Source organism: Phyllopteryx taeniolatus, chromosome 5 (assembly GCF_024500385.1).
Source record: "Phyllopteryx taeniolatus isolate TA_2022b chromosome 5, UOR_Ptae_1.2, whole genome shotgun sequence".
In the NCBI taxonomy this organism is placed as follows: Eukaryota; Metazoa; Chordata; class Actinopteri; order Syngnathiformes; family Syngnathidae; genus Phyllopteryx; species Phyllopteryx taeniolatus.
The window spans coordinates 17,227,298-17,247,301 of NC_084506.1; the positions used below are offsets into that span (position 1 = coordinate 17,227,298).

General features: G+C 44.9%; 1 protein-coding gene across 3 annotated transcripts in view; it reads left to right on the forward strand.

The window, feature by feature from the left end:
• grm3 (glutamate receptor, metabotropic 3) overlaps positions 1-20,004 on the forward strand; it is a 55,819-nt gene that overhangs the window by 14,314 nt on the left and 21,501 nt on the right. For all 3 annotated transcript variants that reach the window (XM_061773779.1, XM_061773780.1, XM_061773778.1), the window contains 4 exons: positions 673-1,177; positions 2,052-2,195; positions 11,313-11,582; positions 12,347-12,938. In XM_061773779.1, the coding sequence (XP_061629763.1) occupies positions 866-1,177; positions 2,052-2,195; positions 11,313-11,582; positions 12,347-12,938 (1,318 nt within the window). In that variant the 5' untranslated portion in view covers positions 673-865. The remainder of the gene's footprint in view (positions 1-672; positions 1,178-2,051; positions 2,196-11,312; positions 11,583-12,346; positions 12,939-20,004) is intronic.

Below are 20,004 nucleotides of genomic sequence, written 5' to 3' on the forward strand. Positions count from 1 at the left end.
TTTTCTGATTTGTGCTATGAGAAGTCTCATGTATCAAGCAGTCATCTAAGATGGTTTATCCAGATACAGCCAGGGACGCACGCACGCACACACACACACACACACACGCATACACATACAGCCCGAAGATGAAGAAGGGTGGCCGTGTGATCTAAAGGCTAGCCGACTGGAGATCAGCAAGGCACAATCTCCAAACAATTCCAAATCCCTGTTAGTCATGGCAGCAGATGTATCGCTCCCCGCTCTCTGATATCTAGTACACCCTTGAACCTTTAGGGCTACATTGTCTCTGTACGCTGAAAGGCACCACTGACTTTTACAGCGCAGGTTCTTATAACTTATGTGCGTTGTTTCTGACACACTACAGTGACGCCCCGTTCATCGCAGGGAATAGGTTCCTGACCCGATCGCTATACCGCAGGTGAAATTCTAAACGAAGGATGCACCGTTACCAATATCGGTGACGATACTGTACATCGGTGCTCGTTCTAGTTAAAATGGTCAGATACTACGACACCGATACGACGCCACTATAGCAGCCCGACATATACTATTCTGCCCTACCTGAGCGTGTGGTGTGTAGTATAAAAATAGCTCATAAATTGGGGCACTCGTGAGTCAAGGTACCAATATGTAATTGATCTGGATTACGTGTTGTCTTCCGCCCTGCAGGACTGATTTCCTCATGGTGTGTCCCTCAACGTGCACCCCTCTTCCAGTCCCCCTTGACCGTTTCATGGGCCACCAAGTGACCCCCGCCGTTCCACCCTTAACCCCTCACCCTTAACCTTCCACCACCTCACCCAGCCCCCCCCCCCCCCCCCCCCCTCTCCCCATCTGACCCCCTACCGCCGAACACCCAACCATGGTGGCCCGCGCTCTCGTGGTAGTGATGATGTGTCGAGGCGTCCTGCTGTCTGTGGGAGACCCGCCGTCGTCGCGCCGGGAGATCCGCATGGAAGGCGACCTGGTGCTGGGCGGTTTGTTCCCCGTGCACGAGAAAGGCGGCGGTGTGGAGGAGTGCGGCCGCGTCAACGAGGACCGAGGGATCCAGAGACTGGAGGCCATGCTGTTCGCCATCGACGCCATCAACCGGGACCGCCTTCTGTTGCCCGGCGTCACCCTCGGCTTGCACATCCTGGACACGTGCTCGCGAGATACCTATGCACTGGAGCAGGTTGGCACACTGACACTCTCTTAAATACTTTTTTTATATTTACTGTAGACCTTTTCACCATAACGTCATACTGTACCTGGAAGAAAATGTCTTCCACAAACCCCATAATGGAGGTTTGGTTCCCAGTCTGTCCATTTAAGAGTGCCTACCTTGTCTTTAAGCAGTCTTGCAAGCTTCTCTGTACAACTATTTATGATCTCCACTTGATTTATCCGTCTAATCCCTCAGAGTAAAATGAGAAATTAAACTGCATACATTTTAATTATGTATATATAAAAAAAAAAAAAAGCTGGAAAAATTGGAGTGTTCTAAAACCTTTGACCGGCAGTGTATATGTGGAAATGAATCTGCATGTGGGATGACATTGCTGTCTTCCGTCCTCAATGAGGTATTTCATCGATCGATAAAAAAAAAAAAAAAAAATTTTTTTAAAAAAACCTATTACTATTTTCACTTTATTGTCTAATAAAACATCCAAGCTTCCAATACAGGTAATGATGACACCGCAGAATAGTTCAATGAGAAAAAGGCTGCGACAGGCTGATGTGTCCAAAATGTGGGCGGGCCAAATCTTGCTGAAAATCAAATATTACATCAGAAAAAAAGCCTAAAATTACTAATAGGTCTATTTGGGAGGGATTTGTTTTGTCTGCAGACATCATTTGTAATTCCAGAACCATGAAATAAGCGCCAATGTTGACAGTATCAGAGAGTTCCTTTATATTTATTACATCACATGTAATTCATTCTCATTGGCTACCACATAAACAAATTGTATCAAACATTTCGCCTTTACAAAGATGATAACATTAATTACAGCATGCTGCTTGTGATGACCAAGTCTGACGAGCGAACGGCACTTGTGTTTTTGCAGGCGCTGGAGTTCGTGCGCGCGTCGCTCACCAAGGTGGACGACTCGGAGTTCATCTGTCCGGACGGCTCTTACGCGTTGCAGGACGACAGCCCCCTCGCCATCGCCGGTGTCATCGGCGGTTCCTTCAGCAGCGTCTCCATACAGGTAACGAGTGACGCCGTAGTTTGAATGTGCGAAGTATCAAAAAGATGTGAATTATGTCAGGTATTTGATTTCAAAAGGTAAGTTGATTTTAAAATAGATGTGGTGGAAATGTAGACATATTTGACGTGATCATTGAGGGATTGGCTGATTAATTGACCTTTCTGGAGCTTGGCACATTATTGGCACAGATGTGCTCTTTTGACGCCACTAGCACAACTAGCCTTTTTTTCCCTGCTAAATCACTCGTACACAACCCAACCAAACATTTTATACACACAGTGGCTATTTAAAGTCTACACACCCCTGTTCTAATGCCAGATATTTTGATGTAAAAACAAAATCAGACCAAGACAAATTATTTCAAAAATGTATGCATCATTAAAGACCTATAGCCTTCACAATTAAATTGAAAAAAAATGAAGAGCGGGGAAATAAAAATAAACAACTGAAATAATGTGCTTGCACAAGTGTACACACCCTCTTATATTGGGGGACGTTGTTGTGTTCATAATTAACCAGTCATATTCAAACTCTTGTTAAACAGGAGTTAGCACACGCTTGCCACCATTTAAAGTGCCACTGATTATTTTTCTAATATTTGTGTATTTTTCATCTCATATTTTAGAATTTGCTGTCCTAATGTTTTTGTATTTTATTCTTAATATTTTTCGTTCTTTTTTTAAAGGTGCATCTTAATATTTTTTTTTGTAATATTTTGTATTTTTTTTCTAATTATTTGTATGACTTTTTATTTATTATAGTTCCTACAATAAAAACATTTTGTTTATATCACAATTTTCTGAAGTGAATTCTCGTGAAATGATTACTTATCATACTGCAATTTTATTCCATTAAAATAATTATAAACTCTTTTTCTATTCTCTATTTATTTTACCATCAAGACTTTTTTTTGCCCGTAATGTTAAGACTTTTTCTCGCAAAACGTCTTCCCTCGTAAACTTTTATCCTCTTAAAAATCCACTTTATTCCCTTAATATCATACTTGGAGCGTCTCTATAGTTGCTTGAATAAATCCTGGCTTTCTTTTGAGGGTTTGGTACAACAGACGGAGAACACGGAGGGCTGATTAAGCATTTGGGTGCTGACAGCCGACTTGTTTGTCGGCCTGTTATGTGCATTGTGAGACATCCCTGCTGCTGGCTATTTGGAGACTCCGTGCTGACCTCAGCCTCCTCCTCCTCCTCTTCCTCCTCCCTTTCCTCTTCTTCTTCTTCTTCTTCTCCTCACCCTGGATCCTGGGGCAGCCACTGAGAACACCTCTGCTCCGTCTCTGCTGCTGAGAATCCTCCCTTTGTTGAGCCAAGCAGGGTTCATCTTGTTCAAGTCGATGCGGCTATCGTACCCCCGTGTCAGGGATTTGCTAATGGGACTGGAGTTTGCATGTTCTCCCCGTGCCTGTGTGGGTCTTCTCCGGGCACTCCGGTTTCCTCCCACATCCCAAAAACATGCATGGTAGGTTAATCGAAGACTCGAAATTGCCTGTAGGTGTGAATGTGAGCGCGAATAGTTGTCTGTTTGTATGTGCCCTGCGATTGGCTGGCGACCAGTTCAGGGTGTACCCCGCCTCCTGCCCGATGAAAGCTGGGATAGGCTCCAGCACTCCCGCGACCCTTGTGAGGATAAGCGGGTCTGAAAATGGATGGATGGACTTGTACAAGTCAAAACATAACAAAATAGAAGACAAAAAAATACATAAATATTAGGGGGGAAATGAGATGAAAGACAAAAATAGTGTATGTAAAAATAATATGCAGGTATTTTAGAATATATAACAAAAAATTAAAAAGAAAATACACAAATATGAGGAGAGAAAGTCAAAAGTATGAGATGAAAAATACACATATTCATAATTTATAATATTATTACTAGGGTTGGTACTTTAATGCATTTATCGTGATTGATTAATTACAAACCAATTAATTAGTTTAAAAAGAAATTACGCATTTTCTAATCACATTTTGTGTTCCAAACAACGCGGAACCTTTGTCAGTTTTTCTGGTATGCCAATTACACTGATGCATACGTCAGCAATCAGCTACCAAAATTGGGCGAAATAGCGTCGTCAATTGTTGACTTTAAATGTCATCATGACGACTTTAAATCATGTCACGGATTTTTTTTTTTTCTCTCACTAGGTTAACCCAAATATGCCGTCATACAAAACAATACACAATATTTGGAAAAATAATAAGACAACAATCTTAGATTAAATACACAGAAATGTGAGGAGGAAAAAAAGACAAAAATATTGATATGCTATATATATATATATATATATATGTATATACATTACACAGTATTATTACAAAGATACAGTTTAGACAAAAGGCTTAGATGAGTTATACAAACAGTCAAAAATAAGTCAAATACAAAATCATCAGCAAAAAAGTATCAAATTTGATTGCAAAAGAATACAAAATATGAGACAAAAAACAACGAGAAAAAATGAGAAAAAAATAAGAAGAAATAAGAGACAAAATCCTTGAAATACACAAACGTGAGGAGAAAAAAAGTGTAACTATTTCACACAAAATATAATTACAAAAATAAATGTCAAATAAGTGTCAATGTTGAGGCGTGCGTGTTTCTAACGCTTTACTGACAATTACAGCGCATTTATCCTTCCTCCCGCACACGTGTGTGCGTGTGACTTGCATTTCAATCAGAAAATACACACACACAGCATTTCTCCACTGCACCTTTTTTTTTTTTTTTTATATATATATCGGCAGCAAATTTCTCCAGCATCTATTGCATTTCCATGGGTTTCTCAAGTGGGCACGTGCTGGTTGTTCAAGGGGCAGCTAATGGAGCAATGCGGTTCTGACCTTCCCTGACATTTAAATCAACGGCCAGCTTGAAAGCATTAAACCTACCCACACCGTCATAACCAGCCATCGATATGTGTCTGACTGTCTGCGTGTGTGTGTGTATGTGTGTCTATGTGTGTGTGTGTGCCTGAGTGTGTGTCACTTTTATAACGAGCAAAATGATCACAATATACAACCCCAATTCCAGTGAAGTTGGGACATTGTGTTCAAAAACAGGATACAATGATTTGCAAATCATGTTCGACCTGTATTTAATTGAATACACTACAAAGACAAGATATTTAATGTTCAAGCTGATAAAATGTATTGTTTTTAGCAAATAATCATTAACTTAGAATTTTATGGCTGCAACACGTTCCAAAAAGCTGGGACAGGGTCATGTTTACCACTGTGTTTATCACCTTTTCTTTTAACAACATTCAATAAACGTTTGGGAACTGAGGACACCAATTGTTGAAGCTTTGTAGGTGGAATTCTTTCCCATTCTAGCTTGATGTACAGCTTCAGCTGTTCAACAGTCCGAGGTCTCCGTTGTCGTATTTTACGCTTCATAATGCGCCACACATTTTCAATGGGAGACAGGTCTGGACTGCAGGCAGGCCAGTCTAGTACCCGCACTCTTTTACTACGAAGCCACGCTGTTGTAACACATGCAGAATGTGGTTTGGCATTGTCTTGCTGAAATAAGCAGGGGCGTCCATGAAAAGACGTTCCTTGGATGGCAGCATATGTTTCTCCAAAACCTGTATGTACCTTTCAGCATTAATGGTGCCTTCACAGATGTGTAAGTTACCCATGCCATTGGCACTAACACAGACCCATACCATCACAGATGCTGGCTTTTGAACTTTCATAACAGTCAGGATGGTTCTTTTCCTCCTTGGCCCGGAGGACACGACGTCCACAATTTCCAAAAACAATCTGAAACAATCCTCAGTTCCCAAACATTTATTGAATGTTGTTAAAAGAAAAGGTGACGTAACACAGTGGTAAACATGACCCTGTCCCAGCTTTTTGGAACATGTTGCAGCCATAAAATTCTAAGTTAATGATTATTTGCTAAAAACAATAAAGTTTATCAGTTTGAAGATTAAATATCTCCTCTTTGTAGTGTATTCAATTAAATATAGGTTGAACATGATTTGCAAATCATTTTATTCTGTTTTTATTTATGTTTAACACAACGTCCCAACTTCACTGGAATTGGGGTTGTAGCTAAAGGAAAAAGTTATACATGTGGAATTTGCTAATGGGAGTGGTGCAAGTCAATACATTGCCAAAGTTATAATGCTTGGAATATTACAAAACTATGTAAAGATGCATGAAAGTAAAAAAAAAGAAATGCAAAAATAAATACAAAAATACAACATTATTAGAAAAATACATATTTCTAAAAGAATGTATATGTAAAAATATTTGGAAAAAACTATTAAAAACTAAAAAAACTAAAATTATACACAAAACTATTAGGAAAATGGAAAATTATTGGGAAAATATGTATATTCGATATAAATACACAAATAATAGGGTGAAATGCAACAATTTTAGATTTTTAGATTTAAATTTGCACATATTGTATTAGAAAAAATATAGAAATGTTGGAAAGAAAATAGAACGAATCCATCCATCCATCCATTTTCTGAGCCGCTTCTTCTTCCGGGCGTGCTGGAGCCTCTCCCAGCTATCATTGGGCAGGAGGCGGGGTACACCCTGAACTGGTTGCCAGCTAATCGCAGGGCACATACAAACAAACAACCATTCGCACTCACGTTCACACCTACGAGCAATTTAGAGTTGTCAATTAACCTACCATGCATGTTTTTGGGGTGTGGGAGGAAACCGGAGTGCCTGGAGAAACATGCAAACTCCACACAGTCTGGGCCAGGGATTGAACCCTGGTCCTCAGAACTGTGAGGCAGATGCTCTAATCAGTCGTCCACCATGCCGCCAATAGAAGTTTGTAAATAAAAATAAAAAATCTTTGCCAAAGAGATAAAAATATTTTTGAATGAAAATATACACAAATATGATAAAAATGGTGCCAAAAAAAAGCAGTAATTCTTGGAATTTTATGAAATAATCTACAAATACATTAATGTTAGAAAACAAATGTAAAAATAAATATGAACATACATTATTAGAAAAATGCACCAACATGTTAAACAAAAAATGTACGCAGAAAAATATTTGGGAAAATTTTAAGAATATTGAAAAAAATATCCACAAAACTATTAAGATGTATTACAAAAAATATATTTATGTGATATGGATAAACGAATGTTAGGGAGAAATACAAAAATGTTTGACCAAAAATGTGCACATATTAGAAAAAAAAAATACAGAAATACTGGAAGTAAAATAAAGTCACTGATGGTGTAGTGGTACACTCGCCTGACTTTGGTGCAGGCAGCGTGGGTTCAGTTCCCACTCAGTGACGGTGTGAATGTGAGTGCGAATGGTTGTCCGTGTCTATATGTGCCCTGCGACTGACTGGCGACCAGTTCAGGGTGTAGTCCGCCTTTCGCCCGAAGTCAGCTGGGATAGGCTCCAGCGTCCCGCGACGCTAACCAGGATAAGCGGTGTTGAAAATGGATGGATGGATGGATGGATGGAAGTAAAATACAATAAATATTGTGACAAACATAGAAAGATATTTCACAAAAAATATAAAAATATATTTGATGAAAATTGAGAAAAATGGCGTATAACCATAGCAGTAATGCTTGAAATATGAAAATACTAAACAATAATATATATTAATATTCACTAAAAAAATGTCAAGCCTTAATGAATATGCAGTTTCCTCCATTTGGTAAGCATCCCATATTTTCTGAATCCTCTTCTTAGTTGTCTTCTACTTGGTTTTGCGTCGTCGTCGTTCTCCGTTGCCTTTTGCTGTGGTGGCTCGTACCAGATGGGAGAATCTATCAAAGAATGGCTGCGTGTTTATTTGCGCCAATGTATGCATGTTGCATTATGCCTGTTTACGTCTTTGCAGCCATCTGTACGTGTTTGTGTGTGTGTGTTGGTGTGTGTGCGTGTGTGTGTGCGTGTGTGTGTGTGTGTGTGTGTGTGTGTAGGGCGTTGTGATACTTCCACTGCCTCAGAAAGCTCAGATGATACATGAGTCAGTCATGTATGAACTGTTAGTGCGAGTGATAATTTAACAATCCGAATTAGCCACTCAATACTTTTCAATTTAGCTGTGTAACAATTCTAAAACACAGGCTTCCGCTTACTATGGTGTTTTCTTGGCAACTTGAGGGCTCGGCTGCCTCACGCCACAGCAAAAGGACACGGAGAGTTTGCTGGATTATGACCCTTGGTAACGAACATGGAGCAATAAGGTTCATTTAAATGACACATTGGAAATTACTATTAATAACAACTGTGACAAGTCTAAAAATAAACTCGTGAGTAGCAACACAGGTCACTTCAAAGTTCAGAAAAATGATCTTTGAAGATTGCAAAGAGATTTAGGGATTTAGTCACTTTAAACTGCATAAATTTATTGAAGTCTGCGCCATTTGCACAATGGTCACTGTACCAGACTATTGTTCTATTAATCATTTCAAACTGCACTAATTTGCTAGAGTACTCGGCATCATTTGCACAATTGGCAAAAAAAAAAAAAAAAAAAAAATGTATCAACATTACTTTCTTTTACCTTTTATTGCTCAGTGACTGTGTTTTTATGTTTTTGTGTCTCAAAGGTATTCTCTGTCAATTGATCGTCTGTTGTCGTACTAGAGCGGCTCCAACTACCGGAGACAAATTCGTTGTGTGTTTGGTAAACAAATAAAGATTCTGATTCTGAAGGTTAAGGGCAGACAGGGTCGGCAACTAAAGATCATTCCATAGAATCTTGGAACCTTGCACAGTGAACAATCTGAGTCAGTGATCAGCAGTTCCTCAAATAGGTTCGGATAAGTAGAAAATACTCTAAAGTACCAAATCGACCTATGTTCATGACATCGTGAAAAATATACAAATATTGGAAAAATATGAGAATATTTGGTGAAAAATGTTCAAAAAATAGGGACTTATTAGATGCAAAAAATATCAGATGTACTAGTCCACCGTGCTGCATTTACTTTTTGTTATAACTATACAATGTAGGATAGAGAGCACAAATTATATCAATATCACCGTTACGTATATTTCTATGTGTGTGCGTGTGTGTATGTGTCTTTGCACTTCCTACTCGTATCTTCACCGTTTCACATTATGCATGATTGCCGGCAGCAGCAACCTTCCAAATATATTGACATTTTATCTTTGAAGGGAGGGGTGGGGGGGTGGGGGGGGGGGGGGGGGGGGGGGGTGCAAAATGCATTAATTACAGGATCATTTTTTTATGGGTTTTACACTCCAAGGTTCTTTTTTTGACGATAGGCCAGCAGTCATTTTTTTATAAAACCTTCATTAAGGCGCTTAATTAAAAACCTACACACACACACACACGCACACACATTCGAGGAGGTAATCGCCAATACAAAGCAGCGAGAAGAGGAACACAAGTAGAGTATGTGCTTGTACGTGTCCATCTCGCTGAATATTTCCGTATTTGATGTGTTTTGACATTAGTGAAACACATCATTAGCTCCTGTGTATGCACATGTCTTTACTTGCCATCTAACCAGGAGGATTCCTTACAAAGACACATTTGGGGATTTTCTGGTGACGGTTGTGCTGCAAAAGGTTTGTTTTCATGCTTTTGGTATTTTTGGGGTGTTTTATTTTTTTGTTTTTGTTTTTTCCCCCCACTAGGCTGTATTAGAGCTGTGAAGGAAGTGGAAGGTACACTCGTTTTTTTTTAGCTCGACTTCTTTATCGTGTTGCCAGGGGCCGCTGTTTGCGTATTCACAGAGTTAAATCAACATTGTCAACCAGCCAGGGAGATTTACCCTGTTTTTCATAGAAGTCCTATCTACTTATGTTTTTTCACAACAGCAATCCTGTGCTATCTTTTTGATAAATATTTTTAAAGGGAAAAAAATTATGAGATGTGTTTTAAGTGAGACTTTTTGACACATATCAGTTGGATGTTTATTTTATTTAGTTAGTTTTATATATTTTTTTTAAATGTTTCATGTATTTATCTTTTTATATATTTTATATATTTTCATATTGAATAAATTTTCATTTTGAGACATGTTTGTATTTTATTATTTCTGTATATATGTTCATATTTTCACATATTCATTTATTGATATTTTGGGTAGTAGTAGTAGTAAAAGTAGTACTAGTGTTAAATAATCACCTGCTATTGATTATAGCGTGAGTATGCCCTAAATATAATTTCTAAATGTATTTTTATATTTTCGGGAGAAAATATAAAGTGTTATGTGTCCGCTACACTCAAATTGACAAGCATAATTAATCGGATTGATGATGAAGTGCTGCCTCCACAAGTTAAATTCCACCGATGCTTTTACTGTCTTGAAGCACACTCTGTTTTCTTTTCTTCGAAAGTAAAATTCTAACTCGGGACTCAAAAAAGCTGCGCCCCTGCTCGTCACCCTGCAGTAGAGGGGGCCGGGCGACCGACGGCCTGATTTCAACAGGGCAGTAAAATAAGGGAAAAGTCCTCGTCTGATTCTTGATCTTTGGAATTTGAGCATGCGAAGACACCTGAGGACAGTTTTCAATTGTGAAAAGAATCCATAATATGTCAGCTTTACGCCCTCTCAAAGTTATGACTGTTTTAGGTTATTCCAAGAAAAGGAGGCTATGTAAGGACAGGGTCCCCCCCCCCCCCCCCCACCTGCCATTCCATTCTAACCTAGGGAAACACCTGATGGAGAAACGTACTGTACTTAAGAAAGTACACGGGGTCCTCGATTTACAACGGTCCCAAAATATCAATTTTCAATGTCATGAATGCCGCTCAATGAGCTGATTTATACAAATATTTACTGTAATTTTGACTTTACTACTATTTAAACGAAAGACTGGCGCGTTCCGAATTACTGTACGTACGAACTCAGGTTGCATTGCCATCTTAGGGACAGAACTACATTGAAAACCGAGAACCCGCTGTACAGATATTTTGTAAAGATGGAAGCAACATAAAAAGAAGTAAAGCAATGTGTCAGTCAAGTGACTTGCAAATGGGCTTTTGGAACCACAGTCAAAATAGTTTGAGAGGGTTGGCAACTAATAAAAACTAGGTGGCCTTCTCCTGTATCTCTTGTGACACAAAATCTTTGAAGATCTCGCTGCCTCCAGGCGTCGTCTTCACCATCTGCCCTCCTCCATCCAGGTTGCCAACCTTCTCAGGCTCTTCCAGATCCCCCAAATAAGCTACGCGTCCACCAGCGCCAAGCTCAGCGACAAGACCCGCTACGATTACTTCGCCCGCACCGTGCCGCCCGACTTCTACCAGGCCAAGGCCATGGCAGAGATCCTGCGCTTTTTCAATTGGACCTACGTCTCCACGGTGGCGTCAGAGGGTGACTACGGCGAGACGGGCATCGAAGCCTTTGAGCAGGAGGCCCGCATGAGGAACATCTGCATTGCCACATCCGAGAAAGTAAGATCTGATGATGATATGAACCAGATTGTCCGGAATCAGAAGTCTTGAATATGTGCTGATGCAGAGTCTGAAGCTGCACCATTGACAATGAATGGGCCACTTTAACCTATTGGTTTATCTGGATACGGTTTTACACAAGCAAGGTTTTGATTTCTGTGGTGTTATCAGTAGTGAATATAAAAAGAGTCATGGACAATACTACGAATGATAGCAATTCGATACCAGGTAAGGGAATTATAGTAGACTTGATGGCAAATAATAATCGATGATGTCATTGATATATTTATCCAGTTGTCAACTCGCTATGTGCGCTTTTGCCTACAAACACAAATTTATTTGCTCACTTTTCCCGCCTATCAGTTCCACTGGCCCACCCTCCAACTCATTCATCCAATCATATTCAGACACTCGCTCATCCAGTCACGTTCAGATACCGTTTTGGCCGCACGGACTGGGAACGTGTGAAACTCAAGTTCACCTCACACAACTGCAGGGTCGATAATAACGCTTTGTAGTAAACTTGCATTTGTGTTATGCGGATTGCTACAAGGGTTTAACAATTACGACTATCTGTGAGACCCTGAAGATGTCTGAGAATGATTTGTGATCGAATGGGTGTCGAATGGGTGAAGGCTTGAGCAAAACACTGATACAAAAACAAAACGAGAATAACTCTTTAACAGTCAGATTTACCTTGTATGTTGGTGGCCGCTTTTTTTCACGTGACTGACCGTTTAGTTCAAAACCTTGGATCTGCACAGGTGGGGCGTTCTAACGCCAAGAAGTCCTACGAAGCCGTAATCCGCCAGCTGCTCCAGAAGCCCAACGCCCGCGTGGCCGTTCTGTTCCTGCGCAGCGATGACGCCCGAGAGCTGCTGGCCGCCGCCGCCAGGCTCAACGTTTCCTTCGTCTGGGTGGCCAGCGACGGCTGGGGGGCGCAGGAGAGCATCGTCAAGGGCAACGAGGTGACGGCGGAAGGAGCCATCACGCTGGAGTTGGCCGCCAACCACGTGCCGGACTTCAACCGCTACTTCCTCAGCCTGAATCCCAAGAAAAACTTACGCAACCCCTGGTTCAGAGAATTCTGGGAGCAGCGCTTTCAATGCTCCCTAGGCGGTGGCGGAGGGGAGACGCCGCTGCCCCCGTGCGACGAGGACCTATCCATGGACGAGAGCAACTTTGAGCCAGAGTCCAAGATCATGTTTGTGGTGAACGCGGTGTACGCCATGGCCTATGCCCTGCACAATATGCAGCGCAGCCTCTGCCTCAACACCAGCACGCTGTGCGACAGCATGAAGGCCTTGGATGGCCGCAGACTCTACCGAGACTTCATCCTGAACGTCAGCTTCACAGGTAAGACGACATGGAGACTGTAAAGACGGAAGTGTAGGCCACTGGTGGGAAGAAGCCAAGTAACCAAATACCTTGTTACTGTGCTTAAGTTGTGCGGCACGGTGGGTGTTATAATGGGTGTCAATTATCCCATGGAGTTTGGCAATTCGTATTTGTGCTTTACTTGAGTATTTCTTATTTTGACGACATTTTACTTTTACTCCCTACATTCAAAAACAGATGTCTGTACTTTCTACCACTTTCTTCAACATTAGCTCGGCAACATGACTTGTAGATAAAAGTCAACCGCAGTTGAGATCTTCCTTGACTGATTGGATGAGATCTCGTGGCCTGGGGGAGTAGTGGTTGGAAAATCGGCCTCACAGTTCTGAGGTCGGGGATTTAAACCCAGAATTCTTTTGGAATGGAGGAGGAAGACGGAGTACCCGGAAACAACCCATGCAAGCGGGTTGTTTCCGGGTACTCCGCCTTCCTCCTCCATTCCAAAAACATACATACATACATACATACATACATACATACCCTTCTGAGCTAATACAGCCAAGAGTCTTTTTGGGAAAGTTTTTCACACCTGGAATTGGGAATCATATGCCATTCCTCCACGCAGATCCAGTTCTGTCAGGTTGGATGGTGAACGTTGGTCGGCAGCCATTTTCAGGTCTTTCCAGAGATGCTCAATTGGGTTTAAGTCAGGGCTCTGGCTGGGCCATTCAAGAACAGTCACGGAGTTGTTCTGAAGCCACTCCTTTGTTATTTTAGCTTTGTGCTTAGGGTCATTGTCTTGTTGGAAGGTGAACCTTCGACCCAGTCTGAGGTTCTGATCACTCTGGAGAAGGTTTTCGTTCAGGATATCCCTGTACTTGGGCACATTCATCTTTCCTTCAATTACAACCAGTCGTCCTGTCCCTGCAGCTGAAAAACACCCCCACAGCATGATGCTTCACTGTTGGGACTGTATTGGACAGGTGATGAGCAGTGCCAGGTTTTCTCCACACATACCGCTTAGAATTAAGGCCAAAAAGTTCTATCTTGGTCTCATCAGACCAGAGAATCTCATTTCTCACCATCTTGGAGTCCTTTAGGTGTTTTTTAGCAACCTCCATGCGGGCTTTCACGTGTCTTGCACTGAGGAGATGCTTCCATCGGCCCACTCTGCCATAAAGCCCTGACTGGTGGAGGGCTGCAGTGATGGTTGACTTTCTAGGACTTTCTCCCATCACCCGACTGCATCTCTGGAGCTCAGCCACAGTGATCTTTGGGTTCTTCTTTACCTCTCTCACCAAGGCTCTTCTTACCCGATTGCCCAGTTTGGCTGGATGGCCAGCTCTAGAAAGGGTCTGGTCGTCCCTAACAGCTTCCATTTCAGGATTATGGAGGCCACTGTGCTCTTAGGAACCTTAAGTGCAACAAAATGTTTTTTGTAACCTTGACCAGAAAAATTTAAGGTGGTCTGAATACTTTCCATACCCACTGTAAGTAAAGGCATTGAGTCAGTACTTCTACTTTTACAAGAGTCTATTTTCACATAATTATGTGTACTTCTACTTAAGTCCAGATCGTGAGTACGTTTTCCACCTGGGATGTAGGGACAGGGGAGAGATAACGGAGTGTTGTGGAGCTGTTGTCATTCTCAGCCTCAGCATCCAAGTCCTGAGACCAATCGGCTTAATTTCCCTGTATTGTTAAGCAGCAGCCGGCTATTGACAACTATTACCGGTGACACGCCACTACTAAGTTGCTTTGAGCAATGAGAGTGGCGGCTAATCTGCCGGGCCATATTTCACCCACCCCCCCTCGCACTAATCAGATTGGCTGTGCGTGCATTATAATAACAGGCTGCCTGCCGCTGCTCTCGGTGGAGGTGCTGGAGAGAGAGGGAAAAAATGTGGGGATTGTGTTGACTGACAGATTGCACTAGAGAGGGAGCGGTATAAATAAACTGCAGTGTCTCGGGTACTGACACAGGTGTAGAGGCGCTTATTTCCTGCACCGAGACATCAAAACAGCGCTAAAAGGAGCGTGAGGGAGCTCTTCTAACTCCTCTTTCACACTGCCCTGTGCTGGAAAATGGAGGGATTCCGATTGAATTTTCACTTGTGGAGGCAACACTTCGTCGCTGAGCTGCTGAATTAAGCTTGTCAATTAGTGTAGCGGATCATCACCAAAACCAAATGCCCCCCGAAGCTCCTCTCACACTGCCCTTCGAAATGGGATGGAGTAATTAAGGTTCTATTTTCACTTGTGGAAGCAGCACTTCATCACCGAGACACTTGACACACGTCAATTAGTGTAGTGAATCCGTGCATTTGGTGCATGCAGCGGACTCATTGCCAAATACCAAACACCTTTCACATGTCCCTGTTCTGTATGGAGGCAACCTTGCTATTCCTCAGCCGGGTGTTAGCTTCTTAATGTCAGTTTTGCCAGTTGCTGTTGTTTATTGCTTTGTTGTGGAATTGGCCATGACTCACTGCCATGCTGCACATGTATGCATCCCCATCTGAGTTGAACCGTATACATGGTTTCCATCTGCGGTGGCCTCTCAAGCAGACGGAGAAGCAACAGCGTTCCAGGCTCACTGTCTTCCTTCCTATCTTCTTCACTTAAAGGATTATGCATTTGTTTTCCTCAATTTAACCCTTACATTGGGTTAATTTTCCATGCACACGTAGTAAGGTCAATTTTGACTCTGGCCAAGAATATCCTCATTAGAATGTAATAATTTTTATGCTATATACTGTTTTGAGATTCCCCATGACTCTTTAAAGGCCAACAGGTGCATGTTTCTGAGGGAACCTTTGCAAATGAGGTGGTGCACAGACAGTTCCTTGGACTGTATTCCAAGTAACTGTAGGTAAGTGCAGAAAACACGTGCAAAGACTGAGAACATTCATTAATTCATTCATCTTCCGTTCCGCTTATCCTCACTAGGGTCTTGGGCATGCTGGACCCTATCCCAGCTATCTCCGTGGGGTACATCCTGAACTGGTCTGACTGAGAACAATTTATCTCTGAATTGTTGTGATATAGCATTTAACACTTTTTCACTATCTCAGTTGTCCAGATTTTTTAGGCGGAACTAAAAACAAGCCCAAGTGGGCTTTTGGATTTTGGTGCAAATTATTCAATATTCTCCCACTATACAGTATAAGTATCAAATGACCTTGTTACATGCAGTGGCTTTTTGGCGCAATAGTAACTTCCTTATTGATAATAACTTGTCCCATTTCTACCACTACAGCATGCAGTTAACCATCAAGCTATGCCTACAACCTGAAAATACATCTTACCTGAAATGTTATTTCATCCATCCATCCATCCATCCATTCTCTACCGCTTATCCGGGTCGGGTCGCGGGGGCAGTAGCTTCAGCAGGGACGCCCAAACTACCCTCTCCCCAGCCACTTCATCCAGCTCTTCCGGGGGGATCCCGAGGCGTTCCCAGGCCAGCCGAAGGATGTAGTCTCTCCAGCGCGTCCTGGGTCGTCCCCGGGGTCTCCTCCCGGTGGGACATGCCCGGAACACCTCACCAGGGAGGCGTCCGGAAGGCATCCGGGAGGCATCCGAATCAGATGCCCCAGCCACCTCATCTGGCTCCTCTTGATGTGGAGGGCCATCGGCTCTACTCTGAGATCCTCCCGGATGACCGAGCTTCTCACCCTATCTCTAAGGGAGATACCCTACGGAGGAAAACTCATTTCGGCCGCTTGTATCCGGGATCTTGTTCTTTCGGTCACGACCCACAGCTCATGACCATAGGTGAGGGTAGGAACGAAGATCGACCGGTAAATTGAGAGCTTCGCCTTTCGGCTTAGCTCTTTCTTTACCACAACGGACCGATACAAAGTCCGCATCACTGCAGACGCTGCACCGATCCGCCTGTCGATCTCCCGTTCCATTCTTCCCTCACTCGTGAACAAGACCCCAAGATACTTGAATTCCTCCACTTGGGGCAGGATCTCATCCCCGACCTGGAGATGGCATGCCACCCTTTCCCGACTGAGGACCATGGTCTCAGATTTGGAGGTGCTGATTCTCATCCCAGTCGCTTCACACTCGGCTGCGAACTGCTCCAATGAGAGTTGGAGGTCACGGCTTGATGAAGCCAACAGAACCACATCATCTGCAAAAAGCAGAGATGCAATACTGAGGCCACCAAACCGGACCCCCTCTACGCCTCGGTTGCGCCTAGAAATTCTGTCCATAAAAGTTATGAACAGAATCGGCGACAAAGGGCAGCCTTGGCGGAGTCCAACCCTCACCGGGAACGAGTCCGACTTACTGCCGGATATGCGGACCAAACTCTGACTCCGGTCGTACAGGGACCGAACAGCCCGTATCAGGGGGTTCGGTACCCCATACTCCCAAAGCACTCTCCACAGGACTCCCCGAGGGACACGGTCGAACGCCTTCTCCAAGTCCACAAAACACATGTAGACTGGTTGGGCGAACTCCCATGCACCCTCGAGGACCCTGCCGAGGGTGTAGAGCTGGTCCACTGTTCCACGGCCAGGACGAAAACCACACTGCTCCTCCTGAATCTGAGATTCGACTTCCCGACGGACCCTCCTCTCCAGCACCCCTGAATAAACCTTACCAGGGAGGCTGAGCAGTGTGATCCCCCTGTAGTTGGAACACACCCTCCGGTCCCCCTTCTTAAAAAGGGGGACCACCACCCCAGTCTGCCAATCCAGAGGCACTGTCCCCGATGTCCACGCGATGTTGCAGAGGCGTGTCAACCAGGACAGCCCCACAACATCCAGAGCCTTTAGGAACTCCGGGCGAATCTCATCCACCCCCGGGGCCCTGCCACCGAGGAGCTTTTTAACTACCTCTGTGACCTCAAACCCAGAGATAGGAGAGCCCGCCTCAGAGAACCCACACTCTGCTTCCCCATGGGAATGCGTGTCGGTGGAATTGAGGAGGTCTTCGAAGTATTCTCCCCACCGACTCACAACGTCCCGAGTCGAGGTCAGCAGCGCCCCATCCCCACTATACACAGTGTTGGTGGTGCACTGCTTTCCTCTCCTGAGACGTCGGATGGTGGACCAGAATTTCCTCGAAGCCGTCCGGAAGTCTTTCTCCATGGCCTCACCGAACTCCTCCCATGCCCGGGTTTTTGCTTCAGCGACCACCAGAGCTGCATTCCGCTTGGCCAGCCGGTACCCATCAGCTGCCTCAGGAGTCCCACAGGCCAAAAAGGCCCGATAGGACTCCTTCTTCAGCTTGACGGCATCCCTCACCGTTGGTGTCCACCAACGGGTTCGGGGATTGCCGCCACGACAGGCACCGACCACCTTACGGCCACAGCTCCGGTCGGCCGCCTCAGCAATGGAGGCGCAGAACATGGTCCACTCGGACTCGATGTCCCCCGCCTCCCCCGGAACATGAGCAAAGTTCTGTCGGAGGTGGGAGTTGAAACTCCTTCTGACAGGGGATTCTGCCAGACGTTCCCAGCAGACCCTCACAATACGTTTGGGCCTGCCACGTCGGACCGGCATCTTCCCCCACCATCGGAGCCAACTCACCACCAGGTGGTGATCAGTTGACAGCTCCGCCCCTCTTTTCACCCGGGTGTCCAAGACATGCGGCCGCAAGTCCGATGACACGACCACAAAGTCGATCATCGAACTGCGACCTAGGGTGTCCTGGTGCCAAGTGCACGTGTGGACACCCTTATGCTTGAACATGGTGTTCGTTATGGACAATCCGTGACGAGCACAGAAGTCCAATAACAGAACACCGCTTGGGTTCTGATCGGGGGGGCCGTTCCTCCCAATCGCGCCCTTCCAGGTCTCACTGTCATTGCCCACGTGAGCATTGAAGTCCCCCAACAGAACAATGGAGTCCCCAGCGGGAGCGCTCTCCAGCACCCCCTCCAAGGACTCCAAAAAGGGTGGGTACTCTGAACTGCTGTTTGGTGCATAGGCACAAACAACAGTCAGGACCCGTCCCCCCACTCGAAGGCGGAGGGAGGCTACCCTCTCGTCCACCGGGGTGAACCCCAACGTACAGGCGCCGAGCCGGGGGGCAATAAGTATACCCACACCTGCTCGGCGCCTCTCACCATGGGCAACTCCAGAGTGGAAGAGAGTCCAACCCCTCTCGAGAGGACTGGTACCAGAACCCCAGGTGTGTGTGGAGGCGAGTCCGACTATATCGGGTCGGAACTTCTCGACCTCACACACCAGCTCGGGCTCCTTCCCTGCCAGAGAGGTGACATTCCACGTCCCTAGAGCCAGCTTCTGTAGCCGGGGATCGGATCGCCAAGGTCCCCGCCTTCGGCCACCGCCCAGCTCACACTGCACCCGACCCCTATGGCCCCTGCCACAGGTGGTGAGCCCATGGGAAGGGGGACCCACGTTACCCTTTCGGGCTGTGCCCGGCCGGGCCCCATGGGTGCAGGCCCGGCCACCAGGCGCTCGCCTTCGAGCCCCACCACCAGGCCTGGCTCCAGTGGGGGGCCCCGGTGGCCCGCGTCCGGGCAAGGAAAAACGAAATCCATTGTTTGTCGTCATCATTAGGGGTCTTTGAGCCGTGCTTTGTCTGGTCCCTCACCTAGGACCTGTTTGTCATGGGTGACCCTGCCAGGGGCATAAAGCCCCAGACAACTTAGCTCCTAGGATCACTGGGACACACAAACCCCTCCACCACGACAAGGTGACGGCTCAAGGAGGGGGAAATGTTATTTTTTTCATGTTATTTGGGCTACTTTGTCTTTGCTGTGTGCATCCACGTGCTGCACGTAGCAAGGCGGTCGCGATCTGGCCGGCCCTGCCGCCCTGTGCCAGCCTGCTAGCGGCTAAAGAAGCCGCCAGTGGTTAGGGCCTTCAGGCTCACAGTGGCCCCCGTGTTGTCACAGCTCGAGGGGCAGGAAAATAAAATATAGTCTAGGGGGACCACAGTGCATCGTGCCGCTGTGGTGCACCCTTCGGCGGCCACAGCAGCATGCTAATAGCCCGGTGGATTTCAACGGAGGCAAAGGAGGGGAAATTTGTCCCGGCGCAACTGCCAGTCTTCACGTCGGGGCTCAGAGGCTGCCTAGTCGCCACAGAGTGCCTTACTG